This window comes from Centrocercus urophasianus, unplaced genomic scaffold, assembly GCF_019232065.1.
Source record: "Centrocercus urophasianus isolate 14NV4802_14NV808 unplaced genomic scaffold, USGS_Curo_1.0 seq_10, whole genome shotgun sequence".
Classification (NCBI taxonomy): domain Eukaryota; kingdom Metazoa; phylum Chordata; class Aves; order Galliformes; family Phasianidae; genus Centrocercus; species Centrocercus urophasianus.
The window spans coordinates 58,543,014-58,564,127 of NW_024884142.1; the positions used below are offsets into that span (position 1 = coordinate 58,543,014).

The 21,114-nt window shown below is 40.0% G+C and overlaps 1 protein-coding gene across 1 annotated transcript in view; it reads left to right on the plus strand.

Annotated features, from left to right (window-relative positions):
• Positions 1-21,114, plus strand: part of FNDC1 (fibronectin type III domain containing 1) — a 65,392-nt gene that overhangs the window by 42,371 nt on the left and 1,907 nt on the right. The window contains exons 12-19 of the mRNA XM_042823782.1: positions 1,381-1,449; positions 3,319-3,471; positions 6,138-6,368; positions 7,616-7,724; positions 14,467-14,546; positions 16,417-16,446; positions 18,694-18,855; positions 19,713-19,835. Coding sequence (XP_042679716.1) covers positions 1,381-1,449; positions 3,319-3,471; positions 6,138-6,368; positions 7,616-7,724; positions 14,467-14,546; positions 16,417-16,446; positions 18,694-18,855; positions 19,713-19,835 — 957 coding nt within the window. The remainder of the gene's footprint in view (positions 1-1,380; positions 1,450-3,318; positions 3,472-6,137; positions 6,369-7,615; positions 7,725-14,466; positions 14,547-16,416; positions 16,447-18,693; positions 18,856-19,712; positions 19,836-21,114) is intronic.

Consider the following 21,114-nt stretch of genomic DNA (forward strand, 5'->3'; position numbering starts at 1 on the left):
GTTGGAATTAAAATTACTGCTGTATTATTCATTTTTAAAAGAAACTTCATGTAGCAGAAAAAAATCCATCATTTCTTACAATAATTACTGGTTTTAAATTTTAAAACAGCAATATAAAATGTATCATTTGAATTTGTAATTTATTTAGTGTTTGCAGTTGAAAAATTCCAGTATTCATAGTACTAGCCTAGTGAAAATCACATTTCTTTCTCTCACACCAAGTTCTGTATGAACTTAATAATTTAGCAGTTATCTTGAGGTCATTGCTGCCTGTCTGTTCTGTTTGCGTACTGCCCTCCCCTCAAACCCGATGTTTCATTGAAGACTTCTGATTTTACCTGCTGTGAATTTCGGCATCACACTTCTGATTTCTTTGCATTGCTTTTCATGGCTAGTCTGAGCCTTGTGTACTCAGAATATTGTGGAGAAATTTCTCCAAGCATGCTGGGAAGCCTTCCAAATTCACAAGTTGAGCTACCTGGCAGTTGGTGTATTAGGTGATGGATGCCTCATGTGCAGAGAGATTAAGATGATTTACATGTGATTTACATGAGCGGGAATTTAGGAAGCATTTGCATTGGCCTTTGGTTTGAATTGGGGGGTTTCGATGTACACCTCCCAATCATCCCTACTTGCCATGCTTTTATATGCATTATTATTGTTCTGTGTGAACAATTTCAATTCCTTTTGGATGAAACCAAGGCAGAAACAGTACTTCAGAATTACATGTATATCCCCTAACATGTAATGGCTGTTCAGCATACTGGATCAGACTAGAGCAAGTGCAGAGGAGATCTGGGTGCCGGATACTGGGAGACCCAGCACAACTTGCATCACTGCAAAAATTCATGCCTTTTGGACTGCACTGGTGGATTGCTTGATTTTTTTTCATACCTTGTGAAAGATATTTGAATTGAAGTTTTCAGTTGTTTGAATTGCTTTGAATTTTTCTTTTTTTATATATATATGAATTTCTTATATTTGCAACTCTTGAGACTACAGAATATTTTTAAATCCTGACATGAGTGCTATGTGGTCATAGATAGTCTGCCTTTGCTCCAAGAGCTGTAGAGCCCAGGGCAGAGCCCCTGGAAGGTGTATTGCTCTCAGTTTTCAGAAGAAGCTCTCAAACCATTTTCCTCCAGCAGAACTCCTGGCTGTTAATATTAGTTAGCTACTCATCAGTTATTCTAAATATGCGGAATGGACTGTCGCTGTGTTATCTGGCAAACTTGGTGATTGTCTTATTTCTTTATAAATCAACCGGATAAATATTTTTATTTTAAACTTTATTTTAAACTTTATTTTAATATTTTAGTAGGAGGGTGAGGATGAGACCATTGAATTTTACAACATTTGTTTTTTTTCTTTTTCCTGCAGTAGATACATTCTCAGGACTGGATTCAGAAGTGACAGCAACTCCAGAGGCATATGTGATATACGATGATGGTACAGATTAACTATAAGTATCTATTGCAAATGACACATTTTGGGTTGCTGGTTTTTTCCCCTCTTCTTTCTTTGAAATTGAGTTTGCATGGCAGATTGATAGACATGCACGGCAGTTTAAGTAAGCAGTGGTGAACTGGAAAAACTTTCCGTAGTTCTGCATCATACATGAAGGACAGTGGTACAAATGCAACTGTTAATGGACATGAGGGTCCCCTTCTTACAGTCCTGCCATCTAACAGGAGCCTATTCTGGAAATAAATTGCATTCAGAGCTGGTTCATACACTCGCTACTAGACATTCTCTGGTACAACATCTAGTCCAAAATCACTGAACTGTTTTAAAATAGAAAATCAAAATACTGTCTGAGCCCTGGAAACACGTGTTTTTAACACTAGAGTGCCAACGAATTATGAATCCAGTGTTATGAATATTTTCTTGTCTTTTTTGATGTGTAGTCTGCATTTAGACTATAAAATGTTTTCACACTGAGTGAGATCACCTAGGCATAAAATAATTAGTCTGCTGAATCCTTGCAGAATTTAAATTAAAAAGATTTGCATACAGATAAAAGGAGAAGAGGGAAACATTTTTGCAGTTATGTTCATGCCATCTTGGTGCTATAAGTCAGGACACACAAAGCTTAAGAGGAAGCTTCAAGTCTTAGCATTTAATTATTGATTTCCAGAAGGAAGGGAAATAATAAATTACCGGGACTAATATTCATTGTACACCACAGCTGGTTTCTGATGTTCTGCTCCTTTTATTTCTCATATTCTAGCTCCTACACCCACATATTAAAGCAGATAAGTACAGGCCTCTGCTGACCTCAGAGCTTTTAGTATCAGTAGTGTAATTTGCGGCTCTAGAATAAAAAAGTTTTTCTTTTGATGGATGTGGTCCTGGGAATTTAAGTCAAACCAACAGTCAAAAAAAGCTCTGAAAAGGGAGTGCAGCCCCTGAGAGAAAAATGCCTGAGAGTTTTGTACTTTTATTCCAGAAGCTTCATACTGAGGCTGACATTTAGGATGAGGAGAAAATGAATTGAAACCTGCACGAGTTGTACAGCCTAAGTTCCTTACATCCCCACATCCTCAGCATGCAGGTCTTCTGCTGGGGCTCCCTAAAGGGGCAGGTCACCTACAGGAGACTGCAGCAATTTTAGGAAAAAGAAATCCAAGTAATCAGATGAGTTTTCATAGCCCATATGAGGACATGGCAGGGATGTCAAATGCTTCTTTCCCTTCAATTTCTGTGTCAGTCTTGTAGTGTGGTAGCTTTTCAGAGAGCACTGGATTTAATGGTACTGAATATCAAGTACAGCTGAGTATCAGGAGGTTCATATGTGCCAATTTGCTTGCCCTTAATGGGACTGCAAATGGCAAATACAAGACACCATGTCTGTAAGTTACTGGAGGGTTTAAAAGCAGTAGGAAACAGCTCTAAGATTTTAGATTAGTAACAAGGAGGTTGCTTAAAAAGCTGTGGCTGTGGGTTCAATTACTGTGCTGTCTTCTTTTAGGGGTGGTAAGGAGGGGTGGCAGATAACGCACATTCAGAATATAGATTATATAAATATATAGAATATACATTTGTTTATTGTCACCCTTTTTACCTGTGTGAATGACCTTTTTACCTGGTGATTGCTGTCCATCAGTTTAGTGGAAACACTTGTGACACTGAAGTATGATTAACTGTGACTTAGAGGCCCATAAGAAACGTGCAGTAGCTGTAGTAGGATACACAGCACTTCTTTGGGATTGTGGCTGGTCACGTAAATGTTTTCATTCTCATAATTAAGCCAAATCAGTGTGAACTGTTGTGAATGTGAAAACAGGCTAACATTTGCATTTTGTGTTTCCTTTGAAGATTATGAGTTTTTCGAGAGCACTTTGCTACCGACCACCACTACCGTTACTACCACTACAACAGCAGAATCAGAAATTGTCTATCCAGAGACAAGTGTTGTTGGTACTGGCCCTGTATCAGAATATGACATTGCTGGAAAGAAACGGTTCACTGGTAAGGATATACTTTGTATTATGTAGCTTGCTGCTAGTGTTGCAAGTAATTCTTGTTCTAGGAAGATCAACCATTAAGCCAAGGCTATTTCATGAATGAGCAACAGACTAGTGTAGGGTCCTTGTAATGACTGGCATCAGGGAAACCTAAACAACAGTACTTTGCTCATTGCTTTGATGCTTGCACATTTGCATGTGGACTCGCACCAATACTGTTGAAGCAGTGCAAACCTTTCTTTACTCTTGTAATGTAAGTACTCTGCTTTATATTCTGCATCATGTTCAGTTTACTTGCAGTCAGTGAGAAAGTAAGAGTATCTGCTTTGGTGCTCCAATAAGCTCAGCTGCATCACTTTAAATTCACACCGGAGTGCATGCAGTACAAGTCTCCACATAGATGTGAATCATCCTCTGGAAGACCTAGTTCTTTTCACTGCCCCATGTAACGCCTATAATTTCGCCATGTACATCAAAGGTGTGTTTCATTTAGGACATATGGGGAAAGTCAATAAGTGAATGACATTTGAATCTGAACTTTCCAAAAAGTAAAGCCTGCAGATGTAAATTTGACTTTGCTATTTCTTTGCTCTGCAGAAAGAGCATAGGGAATGAACACACAGTATGCTGGCAGGAGGAATGAGCGGTGCTCCAGCATATGTGAGCCATTCAAGTGTGTAAATAGGCATTGCTGCTCTCATCTCAGAGCTGCTCTGGTCCTGTGTCAGAGAAGCAGCTTGAGATCAGACTGGAGGGATTTTGAGGTGCTAGGGCATTGTATTCCAGCCTCCAGCCAAGTCTGCTTGACCTCTATCATTCTTTTGCAAATGTGTGGACTTTTAACTGAGGTCTGGTCATGTGCTAGCTTGCCTGGTGTTTCAGATGTGAGTTCAGGAGATGGAGCGTCATTTTTGAATCATGTCTTGCTTTCCATTCCAACATCTGCAGGCTTCGTGGCTTATAGTGGAGCTCTGCTGCTGGAGTGAAATATTTGTTTTTATATTTGCCAAGACTTTTTCCAGTGAATCCTCAGTTTTACTGTCCAAACAATTTCATGATGTTTCTGTTCAGCTCTCTCACTGACAATGCTTCTTGATTCATTTAGCTAGAAGGGCTAAAATTAGCTTCATTGCAAGATCTGGAAAAAATTCCTAAGGGCACGAAATCCAATAAGGTAAACCAAGAAACATTAGCGCATTTAAAGGCACTAGGGAAAAAATAATACCTTTTTGTTTTAATTGCAATTGAATAAACATTTCCAAAAGCAAGTGTTATAGTCCTTATTTTGAATGTTGTGGTGACATTTAAATAAGTAACAAGATGGTCTAATCTATTTACTGAGCCAAAGTGAAATTCCAGTCAAAATAAGTATTCTAAAATTAGAGATTACAGGTCATGTTCCTGGAAGGTGGAAACTCATGACTCCCAATCCTTTAATACCCAGGGGGCCACTCTAAATTGCTTTAAGTGTTCAGACTTCACTTTGGAATTATTCTTCTTGTTCATCCTGTTGCTTCAACCTAGTTTCAGAATGTTTGTACAGGACATGGTGAAGTCTTAGATACTGATCAAAGGCCCTGGTAGGGTCTGTTCCCATGTGTAAAATGCCAAGAATCTGTGTGATGTTTCCACCTGACATCCCAGAACAGCTGTAGGTAGCGTGCAGAGGTTCTTGCAGCCAGACTGCTCTCCTCTGTCTCTTGCAGTAAAAACGGACCTCCTCTCTTTAGGTAATTAGGTACAGTTGTGAGTGTGGGCTCGCCCTGAGTGTTGGCATTCCATTTTCCCCTGCTTATGAATCAAATTGAGCAGGAGCCATGCTTTGTTGCTGCAGTGGTTTCTGATTACAAAGACCAGTAAATGGTTTCTTGCATATCTCCCTAGTGCAGATGACTTCTGTATGGAGAGAGATAACATGCATGAGAAGATTCCCGGCTGCCAGGCAAGGGCAAGGCTATAATCTAAAGCTGTTGGGATTTGTACACTGCTTGCTTACCTGGAGACCACCAAAATATTAGCTTTCCTTTCTAAATTCCTTTGGTAAAGTGCAAGAGTCTGGTCTGAGGGGCGTAAGCTAAGGAAAGGCTAAAGAGAGCTCAAGCAGCACTAATCATTTCTCTACCATGATATATACTTATGTTGTTCCTTTAGGTCAGGTTTACTGCCATAGCACAAGGAAGTCTACAGAACTGGGCAGAAACTGTCACCTTAAAGTACAAAGAAATGTGTAGAGGTTGGACAGCCAGAGTTGCCGAAGTCAGATTGGCTAGGTAGGGTAAGCAGAAATGCGGGAAGCCACTAGGGCCATGAAAGTGATGATGAAAGGTTTAGAGCATCTGATATGTGAGGAGAAGCTAGGAGAGCTGGGACTCTTCGATATGAAGAAGAGAAATCTGTGTGGAACCTTGCCAATGTGCATAAGTAGCTGATGGGGACTGTAAAGATGAGAGAGCCAGGCTTTACTCACTTGGTGCCCACTGATAAGAGAAAGCAATGGACACGAACTGAGACATAAGAAATCCTGGTGTGATCCCAAACTGGCCGAGGCCGCAGTGGTCCCTGTCTATTAGTCAGAGCTGTAGGAATCACACAGGGTATTGGCAGCCTGCGTGTTACTCTCTGAAATCTATGAAGTGCTAACTAAGTGCCACCCTTCCCTGTCTCTTCCAGCACCTTACGTGACCTATCTAAATAAAGATCCAGCAGCCCCCTGCTCCTTGACAGAGGCCCTGGAGCACTTCCAAGTGGAAAGCCTTGATGAGATCATCCCTAATGACCTTAAAGAGAAAGACACACATCCTCTCAAAGCCCCTCATAACATCACTGTTGTGGCAGTAGAAGGCTGTCACTCCTTTGTCATCGTGGACTGGGCCAAGCCTGCTCGGGGAGACATGGTAACAGGTACTGCAGAGCTGGTGTCTCCAGCACATGGGTAGGATGGGCTGTTCTCCTGAGGGGGGAAGGTTTTGCTGAACGACCATTTTTATCAAATTGAGCCAACTGCTCATGAAATTCTCTCTGTGTTAACAGTTCTCTGAGGGAGGTGAGCTGCTTTCTTAGTGGTGAGAAAGGTCCTTTTGTCATCCTTCAGTGCCAGGGTTATCTGTTCATGCTGGGCCAGATATTTCAGATTTTGGCTCTGCTTCTGTGGCAGCAGTTCTGAAGGCATTGCTTCTCACCAGTGCAGTGTCTGTGATAGTACTTAGTTTGACTGACTACTTCTGCTCCTGAGTGGCACTCTCAGCACCACTGCAAGCACTTCCCATATTTTTCTTTGGAGCATCTTTCACATTTGCATTCAGTCTCCTCTGAGCTAAGGCAACCTCAGACCTTTTAAGAGCCACATAAAAGCACAAACTGACTTCAAAAATGAATCTCAAAACTTGTTAGAAAACACTGAAATAAATTACTGAAATATTTTTAGAAGAAAATCAAAGTCTATTTGCCATTGGACCCAGAATATCTGAAGTAAGACATGGAAAAGGCCTTTGCTTTGGTGCTGCCACCTCTGTGGATGGCAGCAGTGGCAAGGAGATGGGAACTAGCAGAGCCAAATAATGTAATAAAGGTTTGTAAGGAATTGGGCTGCACCTGAACGGGCCACGTGGTGTCTGTCCTACAGCACTTAATTCTTCAAAGCTGTAGATCCAGTACCTCACAGAGCACAGTTTATCTAAAAATAAAAGAAATTAGACACCACAGTGTTGAAGTGGAGAATATAATTTATATATCATAGAATCACTATTGGAAAAGACCTCCAAGATCATCCAGTCCAACCATCCACCACCACCACCATTTCCTCACTAAATCTCATCCCTTAGCACAACATCTACACGGTTCTCATGTTTCTGCATAGTGAGTGTCTAACTTAAAGCAGTGGATAGGTTGAGTTTGTCATCTTTTTGTCTTCAGTGTCTTTTAAATCAGTAATTGCATATTGGTACTGTTCTGTAATACAATGCACTGTTGTTATTGGCTAATGATAGGAAATTCTTGTAGCCTGAGAGGTTCCAGGAGAGCTAGGCATTAACTCACAAATTCAGAGATGCTTACATTCCTTCTAACTGATGAAATTTAACATGGCACCTAAGCTTGGGATACCACTTAAGTTTAAAATCCTCCCAGCTTTTTGTCTTTCCTTTTTGCAGGCTATCTGGTTTACAGTGCATCCTACGATGACTTTTTAAAAAACAAGTGGTCAACTAGGACTGCAGGTACTACTCATCTGCCAATTGAGAACCTGAAGCCAAACACACGGTAAGAATTTGATCCATTCTTTTCAGTTCTGGAAGGGAAGTAAAACAAATTTGATTATTTACAAACTTTTTTTTTCTTGGCCTTAGTATAAATATCTATGTCTCATACAGATTGTAGTCATTTTGTTTGGCAGAAAATTGTTCTGTAAATCTCACAGCAGTTTATGTGACGTATTTACCATGTTAATCCTAGAATAGATGACTGTGTGTACAAGTATATATGTTTGTGTATATAAAGACACTTATCAGTAAGAAAAAATATCATTTAAAAACTTTGTGTTCTAGTCATATGCATCATTGAATCAAATTTTGTGGGAAGAGTGTATTAAAATATACTCTTGTTGTAATGTGATGTGGCCATTCCAACACACCAGCATACTCAAAATTTAGTAGCTATGGGGTGGTGGGAAAAGCTGCCAGCTCTCTGTGGCCTGTTTTTGCTGTCTGCTTACATCAGTTGTATCAGTAGAGGAGCCTTCACAGTATAAAGAGGCCATGACACTTGTTCAGAAGTCAGTTTGGCAGGAGCTGTAGCTCTTTATCTTATCATATTTTATCAAAAAATCTCACAGAAGATGCAAAACAAGAATGCTTGCTATGCATGATGTTGGAATAGTTTATGGTGATTGGGTGGGAAGTGAATGGGCACAGAGGGAATATGTTAAAATCACTGATTTTGACAGATACGCAGTGTCTCAATCCTGTTCTGAGTCTGAAAGACTTCTGTTGTTGCTGTTTGCTAGATGATGATTCTTCACTTTATGATGACTGCAGTCTCTTAAGCACTGGTGTTATGTGCTGCTCGTGTATTTGATATCATGGGAGGTGCACTGGGGTTGAACCTGGGAACTAGCATGCCTTATGTGATGAGAAGGTATAAATCAGACCAGTCATTCCTAGAACAGCCACAGCAGCACAGAAGAGAGAAACAGTGTTCGTTAAAGGATATTTTTGTTCCAAAATGATTTATGTATGAGTGTTAAAAGCAATTGAGAGTAAGGTTTTACATCCCACTTGTTTTAACTGCTGCATAACTTCTCATATTATTCAAGGTTCTGGTTAATTGCTAAAACCATAAACCTCAACTTGGAAAACATAGAAGAATTATCTGAACATTCATCTGAACACTTAATTAACATATTTAGGAAAAGTCAATGCAGTGTAGTATTTGGGTCTCAAAAATGAGTTGGCATATTTTTTCTGACCAGGGCACAGTGCTTTTCAGAGTGATTTTCCCCAGCAATTGTTGATTCTCTTATTGTAGCTCCCAGGGACAATATTAAGGTACAAGATTCCTTGTCAGCAGTAGTCTTGTCACAGGAACCAGCTGTGAAATGTGCTGTGAAGAGTTTGCAGTATCCTTATTGACTGTTGCAGGAATGTGTTCAAGAAATAAGGGTCTATCTAAATAGCTTAAATATGTTACGCCTATTTAAGGATTATTTATCTAGAAATCTTAATCAAGTCCTTATGAGATGTGCATGGTGCATTAAAGCAAGATTATTTGTACAGCAGAGAACTACAGCTGGATGTTCTGCATCTACTAGTGCCCTTATTATAAAACGTCATTATTATAAAAATATTGAGGAAAGTGTGGGACACAGTTTACCTCTGGATTTCACCTGGTAGAACAAGACAGATGACATCTGAGATGACCTAAACTCTGTTCCTAGATAGTGAGAGAAGCAGATGCATACCTTCCTGCCTTTGTGTGTACATCTTCATTCCATGAGAACATCACTTCTCTCTTAAACTTCTCTTAAACTTCTCTCTTCTTGCCTCTAGTATCTGCCTCCACACCCCAGACTCCTTTACGTCCCCAGCCTTTTTCCTTTTCACCAGTTTTCCATAGTTTCTCTCCCACACCCCAACTCTCACTATGCCTTTTGCAGGCCAGGAAGGCACTGCCCTTGTGCCCCAGCTTCCCCTATCTTCCATCATTTGTTTCTCTGGCCTTTCCACTTGCTAGCCCCAGCTCCTCGTGCTCTTAATGTCTTTCATTCAAGCCTCCTTCTCCTTCTCCTGCTGTCCTAAGGACAGTATCAAATGTCTACTATAGGTCTTTCTTGTGCCCAAAACCTCAAAAGTTTTCCGTCACCTAAATGAGCAATTGCAGTGAAAATCCCATGGAGCCCCAGCCATGCTCTGAGCAGAGGAATCAGTGGGAATGGAGCTGCCAACCAGCGATACGTCTGCTGAGATGTATGTGAACTCCATGCTTCAGAAGATCAAAGTAGTAAAATGATTTTTTTTACACAAACAGCAAGGTTTTTGCATTTCCACAAATCTACTGACTCCTTTGTTGAATATGAAGGCTTTTTCAAAGCAGAGAGATTCAAACAAAATCCATTTGTTATTTCTGAAGAGCAGGGTAATCCATTGGCCTCTGTTTTATACTCTATGAAAGAAAGAAAGGCATTGTGTGGGGTCTGTGGTGGAGAAGTAGGATTCTTTATAAGAGAAAATTTGTGCATATCAGCCAATCTCATTCACATTCTCCCCATCCACAGGCTGAATTGACTGCATATTTTTAGTCTTAAAAATAACTCCCTAACCATTGGGAAAGAACCCCATCTTAATTAAGAAAACATGGCATGGTATCTGAAGTTGGTCTAAAAATGTTGTGTTTGCCTTAGGAATGCATAGTGTGAGATATCTCTGATTAAGTCAGATTGCTATATGCAGATGCTATGGAGTGGTGGGTGTTCCTTGCGGGGTTGTTGGTGGTACAATCTGTGGAGCACTGAGAATACCAGAAAGGGGTTAGTATTGTGTCAGAAGCCAGCTCTGGAGAAGACTTGAAGCTGCCAACATGTCCTGGAAAATGTCTGCCTGGTGTTCAGGTTTTACAAACAAAACCGAAGTCTAAATTTAGCCCACGCAATAAGCTTTCTTTGGAGGCCTGGCCTGGCCTTCAGTTGAGAAGTAGAAGTTTTTCCCATTTGCAAAACACTGGTCAGCTTTGGTGGGCACAGGAGTGCTTCCTCATGACATAGGAATATAGGTGCTAAAATAATTTTAAACCCTAAATCTTTAAAGTGGCAATCTTGACAATGTCCTTTTCCTAAGCTTAATTCTCTGCCATCACAGAAGAAGGGCAATGAAAAGGGCTGGAGAGCATCCACTCACCACTAAATCCAATGTCTTTCAATCGCATTCATAAACATTTCAAACTCCTTCTTTAATATGGCTAGGCTTTCCTCTGTGTTTCTGCAGGAAAGCTGTGGCAATGCCTTACAGAAGGAATTAGGTAGCCTTCTGATGTTGAACAACCTCTTTTGCTGCTTTATCTTCAAACCTTTCATTTCTATATGGTTTCTATTCCTTCAGGGCTTTTTTAACCCCAGAATGTCTGCTACCAATTCTAGTGGTGTTGCAGAGCATTTTGCAGGAGGCTGCTCAAACAGAGCAATTGCGAGATCTTCTGGCTCTGAGGGCCAAATGGGCTGAAAATTTCTGTTTCCTTTCTCTATCTCCATTAAACAAAGCATCAGCCACAACCAGCTGCTCTGTGTCACCAGAGCAGCATAAAAGAGGTAAGGTGTGGATGAAGCCCTCTTCTCAAGCAAGTAGTAGACCTGTTGATGCATGCCTACCTGACCACAACCATGCAGAAAACCCCCCTTCTAGCCCCACTCTAGTGAATTATTATGTATTTAATATACATATTCGTGATATATGTGATGCTGAGCCATTTTCTGACGGAAGCAGCACCCCATGTGGATTTCCTCCTTGCAGCCAGGTCAGGTGCACATGCCGGTTCCTCCCTAACAGAAGTAGGCCCTGTTCTCTGCATTGCCTCTGCACAACCATCATCACCCTCCTCCAGCACTGAGGGGGTATCAGCAGCCACAGTCCTTTTATCCATTGATGACATGCAGCTATGGTGTTGGGGTGCTCCCAGGTTGGCCTACATGTCTCATCATCTCAGGCTGCTGCTGGTGGGACCTGGGAACTGATTTGTGAATGATTAATCTTTCTAACAACAACTGCTTCCCTAACTGTTCCGCTGAGTGATCATCTCCCTTTGTAGCTACAAGTTCCAGCAATTAATTTTCAGCAAGAGGGAGACACTTGGAATTAAGTCATAAAATCATTTTGCTCCAAGTGACATGTATGGATAAGAATAGTCAAATGAACATAAATATCACACATTCATTGCTCTGTTGCAGTTTATTAAATGCCTTCTTTACATGTCAGTAGATGTGGTATATGAAATCTCAAAGGTTTATTTTTAGCAAAAAAAGGCTTTGTGTATGTGTTAAAAACTCACAGTATTGCATCTCTTTCAGTGGAGGCTCTTATATGCCTATTGATAACAATTTATTACAAGTCTGGCTGAGCAAAGTGTAATAAAAGCACAATCAACTTCCACACTACAGTTTTTCGTCATGTATTTATGTGATGAAGAACAGTTGAGTTATATCGATTTGAGACTTCCTGGCAAATCCATCAACTGTAATGCAAATAAGATCCTGACTAATGAAAATGTCAGACGCCTGGCCTAGAAAGGCTTTGGCAATTTCTTCTTTATTTGTCATGTCTGAGAAATAAATATATACTGACTTCATTATTTTATTGATGCACTTAATACAGCAAGCATAGCATGGTCTATGCTTAAATCACAGGTCAGCAAGTCATGAGTCCTGGCTTTCTTTCTGGCACTGTGAAAGACTTCCTGTATATTTAAAGGCTTAGGAACTAATTTTCCAATTTAGTAAAGAGAAATGTACTCATAACTTCATCACATGTTTTTCCAGACAGTGAATCAGGCTACCCCAATGATCCTGTATCTCAGATGGGCTTTTTGTGTGCATAGTAGGACACCTGGTCATAGAGGTGTGAGTGACAAAGGAGGTGTGAATGGAGTGTGGCCACTGGTGCAAGTGTCCCTTGGAAACATAGATAACTTGGGAATTAAAGCAGTCCTCTGCTTCATGCTCTGATCTGGGGTACAGCAGCATGCAGGAGAACTTTGCCTCCCTGTCCTTCCCCAGCCACACTGAACACTCGCAAGCTGCTGTTGGGAAAACAAGGCCAACAGTTGAAACCACAGGACAAGACTTTTATCAGATTATGCTGGGAATTATTAAAAAACGCAGCCTTGCTAAATTTCACTATTTAATGTGGTTTCATTTTGCCACGGTGTGTATGTCTTTTAAAAGAAAACTGCAAGCCCTTTGTGTACATTCAGGAATATTCCTGAATACTCCCACTCCTGCTGCCCACTTACTCCTTGCAAGAAAAAGCAAGGTTCCTGCAGCTGGATGCTGTTGAATTTGCTTGCTTCCTGCTAGCTTGCTAAGCATGAGCATCTTATTCATCACTAAGCCACATGTTACGCACTTACATTGCAGGGACTACTGTGATTTTATGTGCACAGAAGTGAAGGAAGGGGAGCAAAGCTTTTGATGTAGATGGCTTCTGTACTTTGTACATAGACTGTACAGAAGCCTCCAGGGGATGGCAGACCATAGCTGCTATGAAGCTTTCTGTCTTAGCCCAGTGCACCCCATTGCTGGGCCATGCAAGCACAGCAGTGCCCAAGGGTTTGTCTGCAGGATGGGGTGGCCACCATGATGCTTTTCATGGGGCTTTCTTTCAGACCTGCCACTTGGATGGAACATTGCCCATCAATGCTTGGTGGCACCTATTCCTGTGAGTAAGTGCTTGCCCAATATTGCAGGTCACACAGTGTGGTTTTGAAAATGTCTGCTTTTGGATGAAAAGCTAGCTCTAGGCTGTGTGGATATTACAGAGATTTTTTTTTATTTTTACTAATTTATTTACAAGGGTGTAATTGAGCAAGCACGCAAGAAAGGGAAGCCTGAACACAGGCACTTAAAAAATGTTGTGCTGGAACTTTTTACAGTAATCTTCCATTCTTGTTTGTTTCTGCTGGACTGGATAAAAACATAAAAATAAATGTCAGGGTAGGCAGCAAATAAAAATCATGATATTTGGAAATGAAGTAATAAATATGCTTACGCATTCTTCTCCCTGAGTCAGAATAATAATTTTGTTTCTGTCAGGCGAAGAATGGAGTTCTAGTGGCTAGTCATGGGCTTTAATTTAAGCATGTGATTTAAATAATCTCGATGCTGCTAGAGTTTGTGAAGAAAGGTCAAAAGCTTAGCTTCTGATCTTGTATAAACCTGATACAGTTTTAGTTTTGCAGCTTATACCGCTACTTTCTTAGGAACTAATCCAGATAAAGGTTCCCGAGGTCAAAATTTATTTCCTTGCAACCTTTTTCTTGTAGTCTACTGCTATTAGTTGTTACTTATAAAGTGAATGTAATTATGAAGATGATAAAAATAAATAAAAATTACAAAAAGATGAAATTTGTATGTAACAGCCAGCTCATAGCCTGTCTGAGTATCTAAGTCCAAATCTTTTTTATAAATGGAGATTACAAACAAGAGGGAAATAGACTTTTTACAGAGGTAGATAGCAAGGTTATGGATGCCCCATCGCTGGAGGCATTCAAGACCACGTTGGATGGGGACCTGGGCAGCCTGAGTGGTGGCAGCCCTGCCCTTGGCAGAAGGTTGGAACTGAATGGTCTTTAATGCTCCTTCCAACCCAAGCCATTCTACAACTCTGTAGTATAGTAAAAAGGGCACTCAAACTCTCTGGAATTGTGTTGGTTTGATTGTCTCCCTATGTTAATATTATTTCTAATTTAGTCATTGCAGTGAAATCAATGGTTCAATCTTATTTTTCTTCTCATTGTGTTTCAGATATTATTTTAAAGTCCAAGCAAAGAACCCCTTTGGTTATGGACCTGTTAGCTCTTCAGTCTCATTTATCACAGAGTCTGGTACGTTCTGCTTTTTACTTTCATCACAGAACTGAATTCATAATAGAAGATGTGGGAGGGCATTTACTGAAACAAACATGGTAGTAATGGTGATTATCCTGAAATTACTACTTTGAGAGCTTTTAAGGTAAATTATTTGTTTTCAGTAAAGCTAGGAACATAATACACAGTCATAATGCCGCTATGAAAATATAAGTGATGTGAAAGTTTCAGGGGAACAGGAAGTTAAATTTAAAATACCAAAGATTACTAGTGTTCCAAAATACAGAAGCAGTGGGAAGTTTAATGTAATTGATAGATTGACCAAACATTTGGTAAATTGGTTTCCTAATTGTGAACAGCTGAGCAGTTGGAAGTGGCTGTCTCTGGAAAAAATATAGAAAACAATTGTTTCATCAAATGGGCAAAGTTCTCTGTTCCTTTTTTGACAAAGCATGCTTCTCTTTCACAGGGCTAATAGTGTGCCCAAGAGCAACACCCCCTTCTAAAAATAGCGTGTTCAGTGAGCTATTTTTACACATTTCTTCTTCCATTGAGCCAAAGGCCAATGATTCCACTGAAAGTACAAATTCTTTAATCTTTACTTGAGCAATAGGTCAGTCTTTTGAATTTTGCCCTTTTGACAGTATGGGGTTTATGTTGTTTCTGGTTTTGCTCTTTAGCTTCAACCCGTAGTGCTCACTTCAGTGGATCCATTAAGAACCATGGAAAGTAAGCCTACACAAAAAAGAGACAAAGATGCAAGAAAAGTAAATAGTCCTGCATGACATGTTCAGAGTTTGTTTTTTCTTAAAACGAGTAGCAGAAGCTCAAATATAAATCCTAAGAGGTCTGACATTGGGCAAATACAGCATGCTGTGCCTTGTGGGGAGTTCTGCTGATTAGCTAACTGCCAGTATGCAGTTCTGAATGCCTAGTTTTTTGAACCACAATCAGCCACCTTATGAACTTTATGTAAGAAGTTAAATCCATTGAAGTTAAAGTTTTATTTGCAGCAGTGTTCTGCACTTGTCACGTGGCCAAAGATGGCTTTCCAGCTGGCACAAATACAAAAGCAATTGCTAAAACTAAAGCCAAATGGTATAGTTACAGTGATTGAATAGATCAAAAGAGAGTGAGAAACTGCTGGTTCTAAGCACTGTTTGAGTACAATTGGAAGGTTTGAGCTGCTGAGAGTATCCCATGAAGAATGCTACCACGGGATCAAGTAGCTTACTGAAAATATCGCATCTTACCTTCAGTAATGTACAGAAGAGATAAGAAAACCATTGTTTTCTTTAATCAAACTGTAAAATCCCTAGAGTTTATTTTCCCCATCAGTATATAAGCACCATACTTTTTCTTCAGGTACTTTGTGTATAATAAAAGCCAGTTAAGAGACAGCGGATATGGCATTGTAATGAACAAGAAGTTCACTTATTAGGTACTGTTGAGGTGTTATCATTATTCCACGCCTATTCCATCCTCCTTATGTTAAGAAAAAATTCCAAACAAGCAGAAGCTCCTGATGTGTTGGACAGAGCTCGGCACTGTCCAGTTGGCTCTTGAAAATCTTCTACCATTCTGACTTGAGAAGTTAAAATGATAAATTTCACATGTTAATGAATACCACTCAACAACGAGCTAAACATGATAAATGTCTGAGACTAAGGTTTGCATGCAAAAGGTAGCTTACCTTTCCCTTTGGAAGTTAGGCCGCTATGTGTCAGTCACACAGTTAGCTCTGCAAATCAGCGACACATTCACAACATAACTAATGGCAGTTGCTCTTAATCTTTGTTTTCTTGAGAGATACTATACGTTTCATATGATAAAAAAAGATTTGGAATAAAATACTGAGATTCCTTTTGTATTTGTTTCCTTCTTCTAGATAATCCCCTCCTTATTGTCAGACCTCCTGGTAAGTCTTTTTCCATTTCTTTTTTCATTAAGGGCATGATATTTATGAAAAACAGAATATACATATTAGAGACGTGTCCCAACAGACAGTTGAATTTGCAGTTTTAAGCAGGAGAGGGAAATAGCTCACTGTGCTAGTTTTAAGACCCCGTACTCTATGAAAAGAAACATCTTCTAAGTTTTGTTAGATTATGACCTTTATTTGGGCCGACCTTCTGCCTGGTAAATCAGCCTTCATTGCTTTGTAAAAAGCATTAAACTGTATTGCTTCTTTGTGTCCTTTAGCTGCCTGAGCATAGCTTGGACAGCATAACCAGTTTTTCCAATCTCTAGCTGTTATGATCATCTGCACTGTTTGTCATACTCTTATAAATAATAACAAATTCCAGGATTTGTAACTGAACTGTATGACAGGGACATGTCATGAAGTTGCTGAGGTTGCTTTCTGTTTTCAAGCCTATCACTCTGTATCTTTTGTGGCTTATTGCACATTCAGCCTGTAATCAGAAGAGCTTGTATTTTGGTGCTAGGAACAGCCTTGCTGATATGTAACCCCAGGCAGTGCATGCTCTTGCAAAGGAAGCATGAAAAAGGCCTTCACAGCTATTACACTCTGTCAGCTTTCCTAAGCAGTTTAAATGGTTAGTCCAGGGGCTTTTCAACTACATTGTTCATACAAACAATGTCCAGCACGTCCCTCCCTCCTATTTTGGTTATGCTTACTAGCCTGTTTTTTACATGTCCACCCATATGTCTCTGATGATGTACAGATATGCTGTGTCTCTGGCAGCCAGTATGGGAGGCCTCTAATAGTGGACTTCCCATACTCCTGGTCACCTCCAGGTTTTTTTGCTGTCACTTAGTTTGTGGGTCTGTTAATGGAAAGGAGATTTTTGGAAAGTAATAGAAGGGAAACGTCTGTTTACGAGGATTGATAGTGATAGGAAAAGGGGGAATGGTCTTAAACTGAGACAGAGAGGTTTAGGTTAGATACTAGGAGGGTGGTGATGCACTGGAGCAGATTGCCCAAGGAGGTTGTTGATGCCCCATCCCTGGAAACATTCAAGGCCAGGCTGGATGTGGCTCTGGGCAGCCTGGTCTGGTGGTTGGTGACCCTGCACATAGCAGGGAGTTTGAAATTAGATGATCATTGTGGTCTTTCAACCCAGTTCTTTCTATAATTCTAAGATTCATGTTGTTGCAGTGTAGAGATAGGTAGAACCAAGACCAAGAAGAGGTCTACCAGAGCAGAAGTTTGGGAACTGCGGGCATGAAGAGCTGAGAATTAAGCTCTTAGAGGCCAATTTAATATTCATCTCTTACAGGAATTTGGAAGTGAGCAAAAGTGATGGGTGAAAGTAGACTATTCACAGCAGTAGCATTGCATTCAAGAAATAGATAATACTTTGTTCTAAAGAAAAATCTATGGCCAAAATCCTGCAATCATTTTGCCATGTGACTAAATGCATAAAGTCAGGCCAGTTACATTTGTCTTCATACTGGTGGAGTTTTGAGGGTTACTGATCAGTGATTGCTTCTCACCTGCACGTGTCTGCAGGATTTAAATCATGTGCCTAGAGAAAAGGAGGAAGAATGACTAACAGAAATACCTTCGACCTCAAAACAGAACAGTAAAAACAGGGCTCTGCTCTGTAGGTAGAGAGAAGAATACCGATTACCACATTGGAGCTTCTTTATCTCATTCTGTACCCATTAATGCAAGAAACATTTCAATAAGTTAGTATAAAGCAAACATTTAAGCAAGCCAGTAGAATATTTAATCTTTTGTGATATAATTAAACTGTTGCTGCAGTGCTTTGGGCAGAGTTCCCCACGAAAGGACTCGCTTGTCTTTTATTGGAACCTCCACTGTTTTGATGTAATGTGAGAAAACAAAACAGAAAAGTAGGTTTCCAATTTCATCTTTTTAAGACATTAGCAAGAAAAAAAAGACCTTCTTTCACATCACAGGATGTTAGCCACCACAGAATTTTTAATGTTAAATTTTAGTGTTTAAATTTTAATTTTTAATCTGTGAATATCTGTTTAGCAAAGGAGTTAAGCTTTGTACATTCTGTTAAAATGCAAATGACTATTTAGACAGCTTCACTGTCGGAACTACCGTCAGGCTTTGTTTAGAAAGGGAACTAACAATCTGTAGGTAGAGAAGTCTCTTAATAAAATCAGTGGGAATGTTTACTTAAGACTGATGATGTCTGTCCTTAACGTTGATTTTTTTTTCTTCAAGGTGGTGAGCCTATCTGGATCCCATTCACTTTCAAATATGACCCCACCTATTCAGATTGTAGTGGCAAGCAGTATGTGAAGCGAACTTGGTATCGCAAGTTTGTAGGAGTGGTTCTTTGTAACTCCTTAAGGTACAAGATTTACCTCAGTGATGACCTGAAAGGTAGGCACTGAGATTATTTTCTTGCTGTATGATTACTTGATATTGTCTCTGTCTTCTCACTTTCTTTACTTCTCACTGAGTCTTGTGTGGTGGTTATCTGAGAGTCCTCTCGAGAAGGTCCAGTATGGCAGCCAAGCTGCCTTGCCTCTGTATTTTGTTCCTACAATAGCATTTGCTTTTAAGCAGAGCTCTTGAGACAGAGGACAGAGAACAGGAGAAAGTTTCACTTGAAAAGTGTACGCACAGTTGTATTGTAAAGACATTGTACTTTATCCTTTAAAGCAATGTTCTGCTCCCCACACATCTTCCTGGGAAGATTCATGCCTGCCCGATAGGCAGATGGTCACTGGATGCACATGGCCAAACAGAGCAATATGCCCTTGAGATATTCAGGGCAGATTCAGATAGGAATGGAGGAGAAGAAGGCTGGTATCACAGTGGCTGAGTAAGTGGTACTCCCAAGGGTTAACAGTATGGATCTGTTTGCTGAGAGATAATGAACCAAACTTGCCCGGTTGTTGATCTGGGGTACTGGGACCATCTCAGTGGCTGCTGTTGTGTTACATGTATTGCAGTGAAATTCTCTGTATCCATCATCATTGGTGCAGTGCATCTATAAACATGTAAAATGGAAAATGGTCCTTACTGAGTTGTGAAACATTTTTGTTTTCCATAGTTTCTATTTCTGTAATGTGAAAGTAGCATTTTCTCTCTTTTCAGCCTCTGTTTGTTCACAGGTGATGTTGCTACATTTCTTTTTTAACTACATTTCTTTTACATCTGTTTCCACAGTGATAGAAGAGCATCCCAAACAAAAATAGCGCTGAATCAAATAATGTGTCTCTATTACTCTTCAGATACCTTCTATAGCATTGGGGATAGCTGGGGAAGGGGTGAAGACCACTGCCAGTTTGTGGATTCACACCTAGATGGAAGAACAGGACCTCAGTCGTACATTGAAGCCCTGCCCACCATCCGAGGTATGGCAGTGTGAGAGTGGGATGCTGGCCAAGTGCCTGTCACTCTATCTATAGGGTTCAGGGGTAGGGAGCATTGCACAGGAAGAAAGAGAAAGAAGGGCATATAATGCAAATAATTTACAGGAACAGAGTACAAAAGTAGAAAGAAAGAAATTGTGTAGTCTTATGAAATCTTTTTTTCCCAATTTTAAGACATCTTTATTAAATCAAAGGGCAGAAACTCTTCCACTTAACACAATGGATAGCTACAGCTCAACAGACTGCTCTGCAAATGGTTTCTGACCTATTCATTCAGTACAAAACACATAGGAGTGTGTCTAGGTCAGTCTGCAGCACTTTTATTCTGCCCTCGTAGAAACTTCTTTCCAAGTGAAAATTCTCGCTTTGAGGGAGCTCCTCTGAGACACTGCTCAACTAACGTAGCCAACAGACTGATGTCTTACTCCACAAAAGAAAACCAATCATGAAATTCAGCCAGTCCTTTCAAAAAAATCAGTTGATATAAGCTATTCAGCTGGCTTTAATAGTTTCCATGCTATTTGTTTATATTCATGGTGGTGTTACCAGGAAGAAACTGAAGTACTCACTGATATTTATATATTCCTGAGAAGTATTGCATTTCTGTGTTCAGAAGGGGAATGAAGAATTGTGTATTAGTAGGTCTAGGAGACTGAGATAAAGAGCACACAGGAATTATGTTATTGGCACAACATACCAGTGTTTCAGATGTTCCAGTGCACAAGCTATGCAGAGAAGAATGCTGAGCTTCCCCTAACGCATTAAGCAGTTGCATTCTTTCTACAGATGAAGAAGTCTATCAGATGGGTCAGAAAGGGCTTAAATTCATATTTACTGCATGAAATGATACCTTTTTATTTTGTGAAAAGCTGATGTTTATTGATAGTCTCTTGAGCCTGATGAGATAATACGATTTGATGGTATTTTTTGCCCTAGAGTACTTAATATATTTAAACTGATCTGCAAACTTCATAAAAGTTGCTGAAATATAGCCACGTTTGGAGTGAAATGCAGAAGCTCTTTGGCAGACCACAGCATTACACAATAGTTGAAAAGATTTTGAACAGTAAAACTGATCAAAACTGCAGGAAATATAAAAGACCGGAGTTAAATCATTCAACAAAGACCTAGGCCAAGTACCAGGCCTAACCAATAGCCTTTTGATAAAGCTCACTAGCAGACAGCTTGTGTGCTTTCCTTTGGACTGTAGGATTGACTCCCACTGTGTCTGTCACTTTTGTTAGATTCCTGTGTCTTTTCC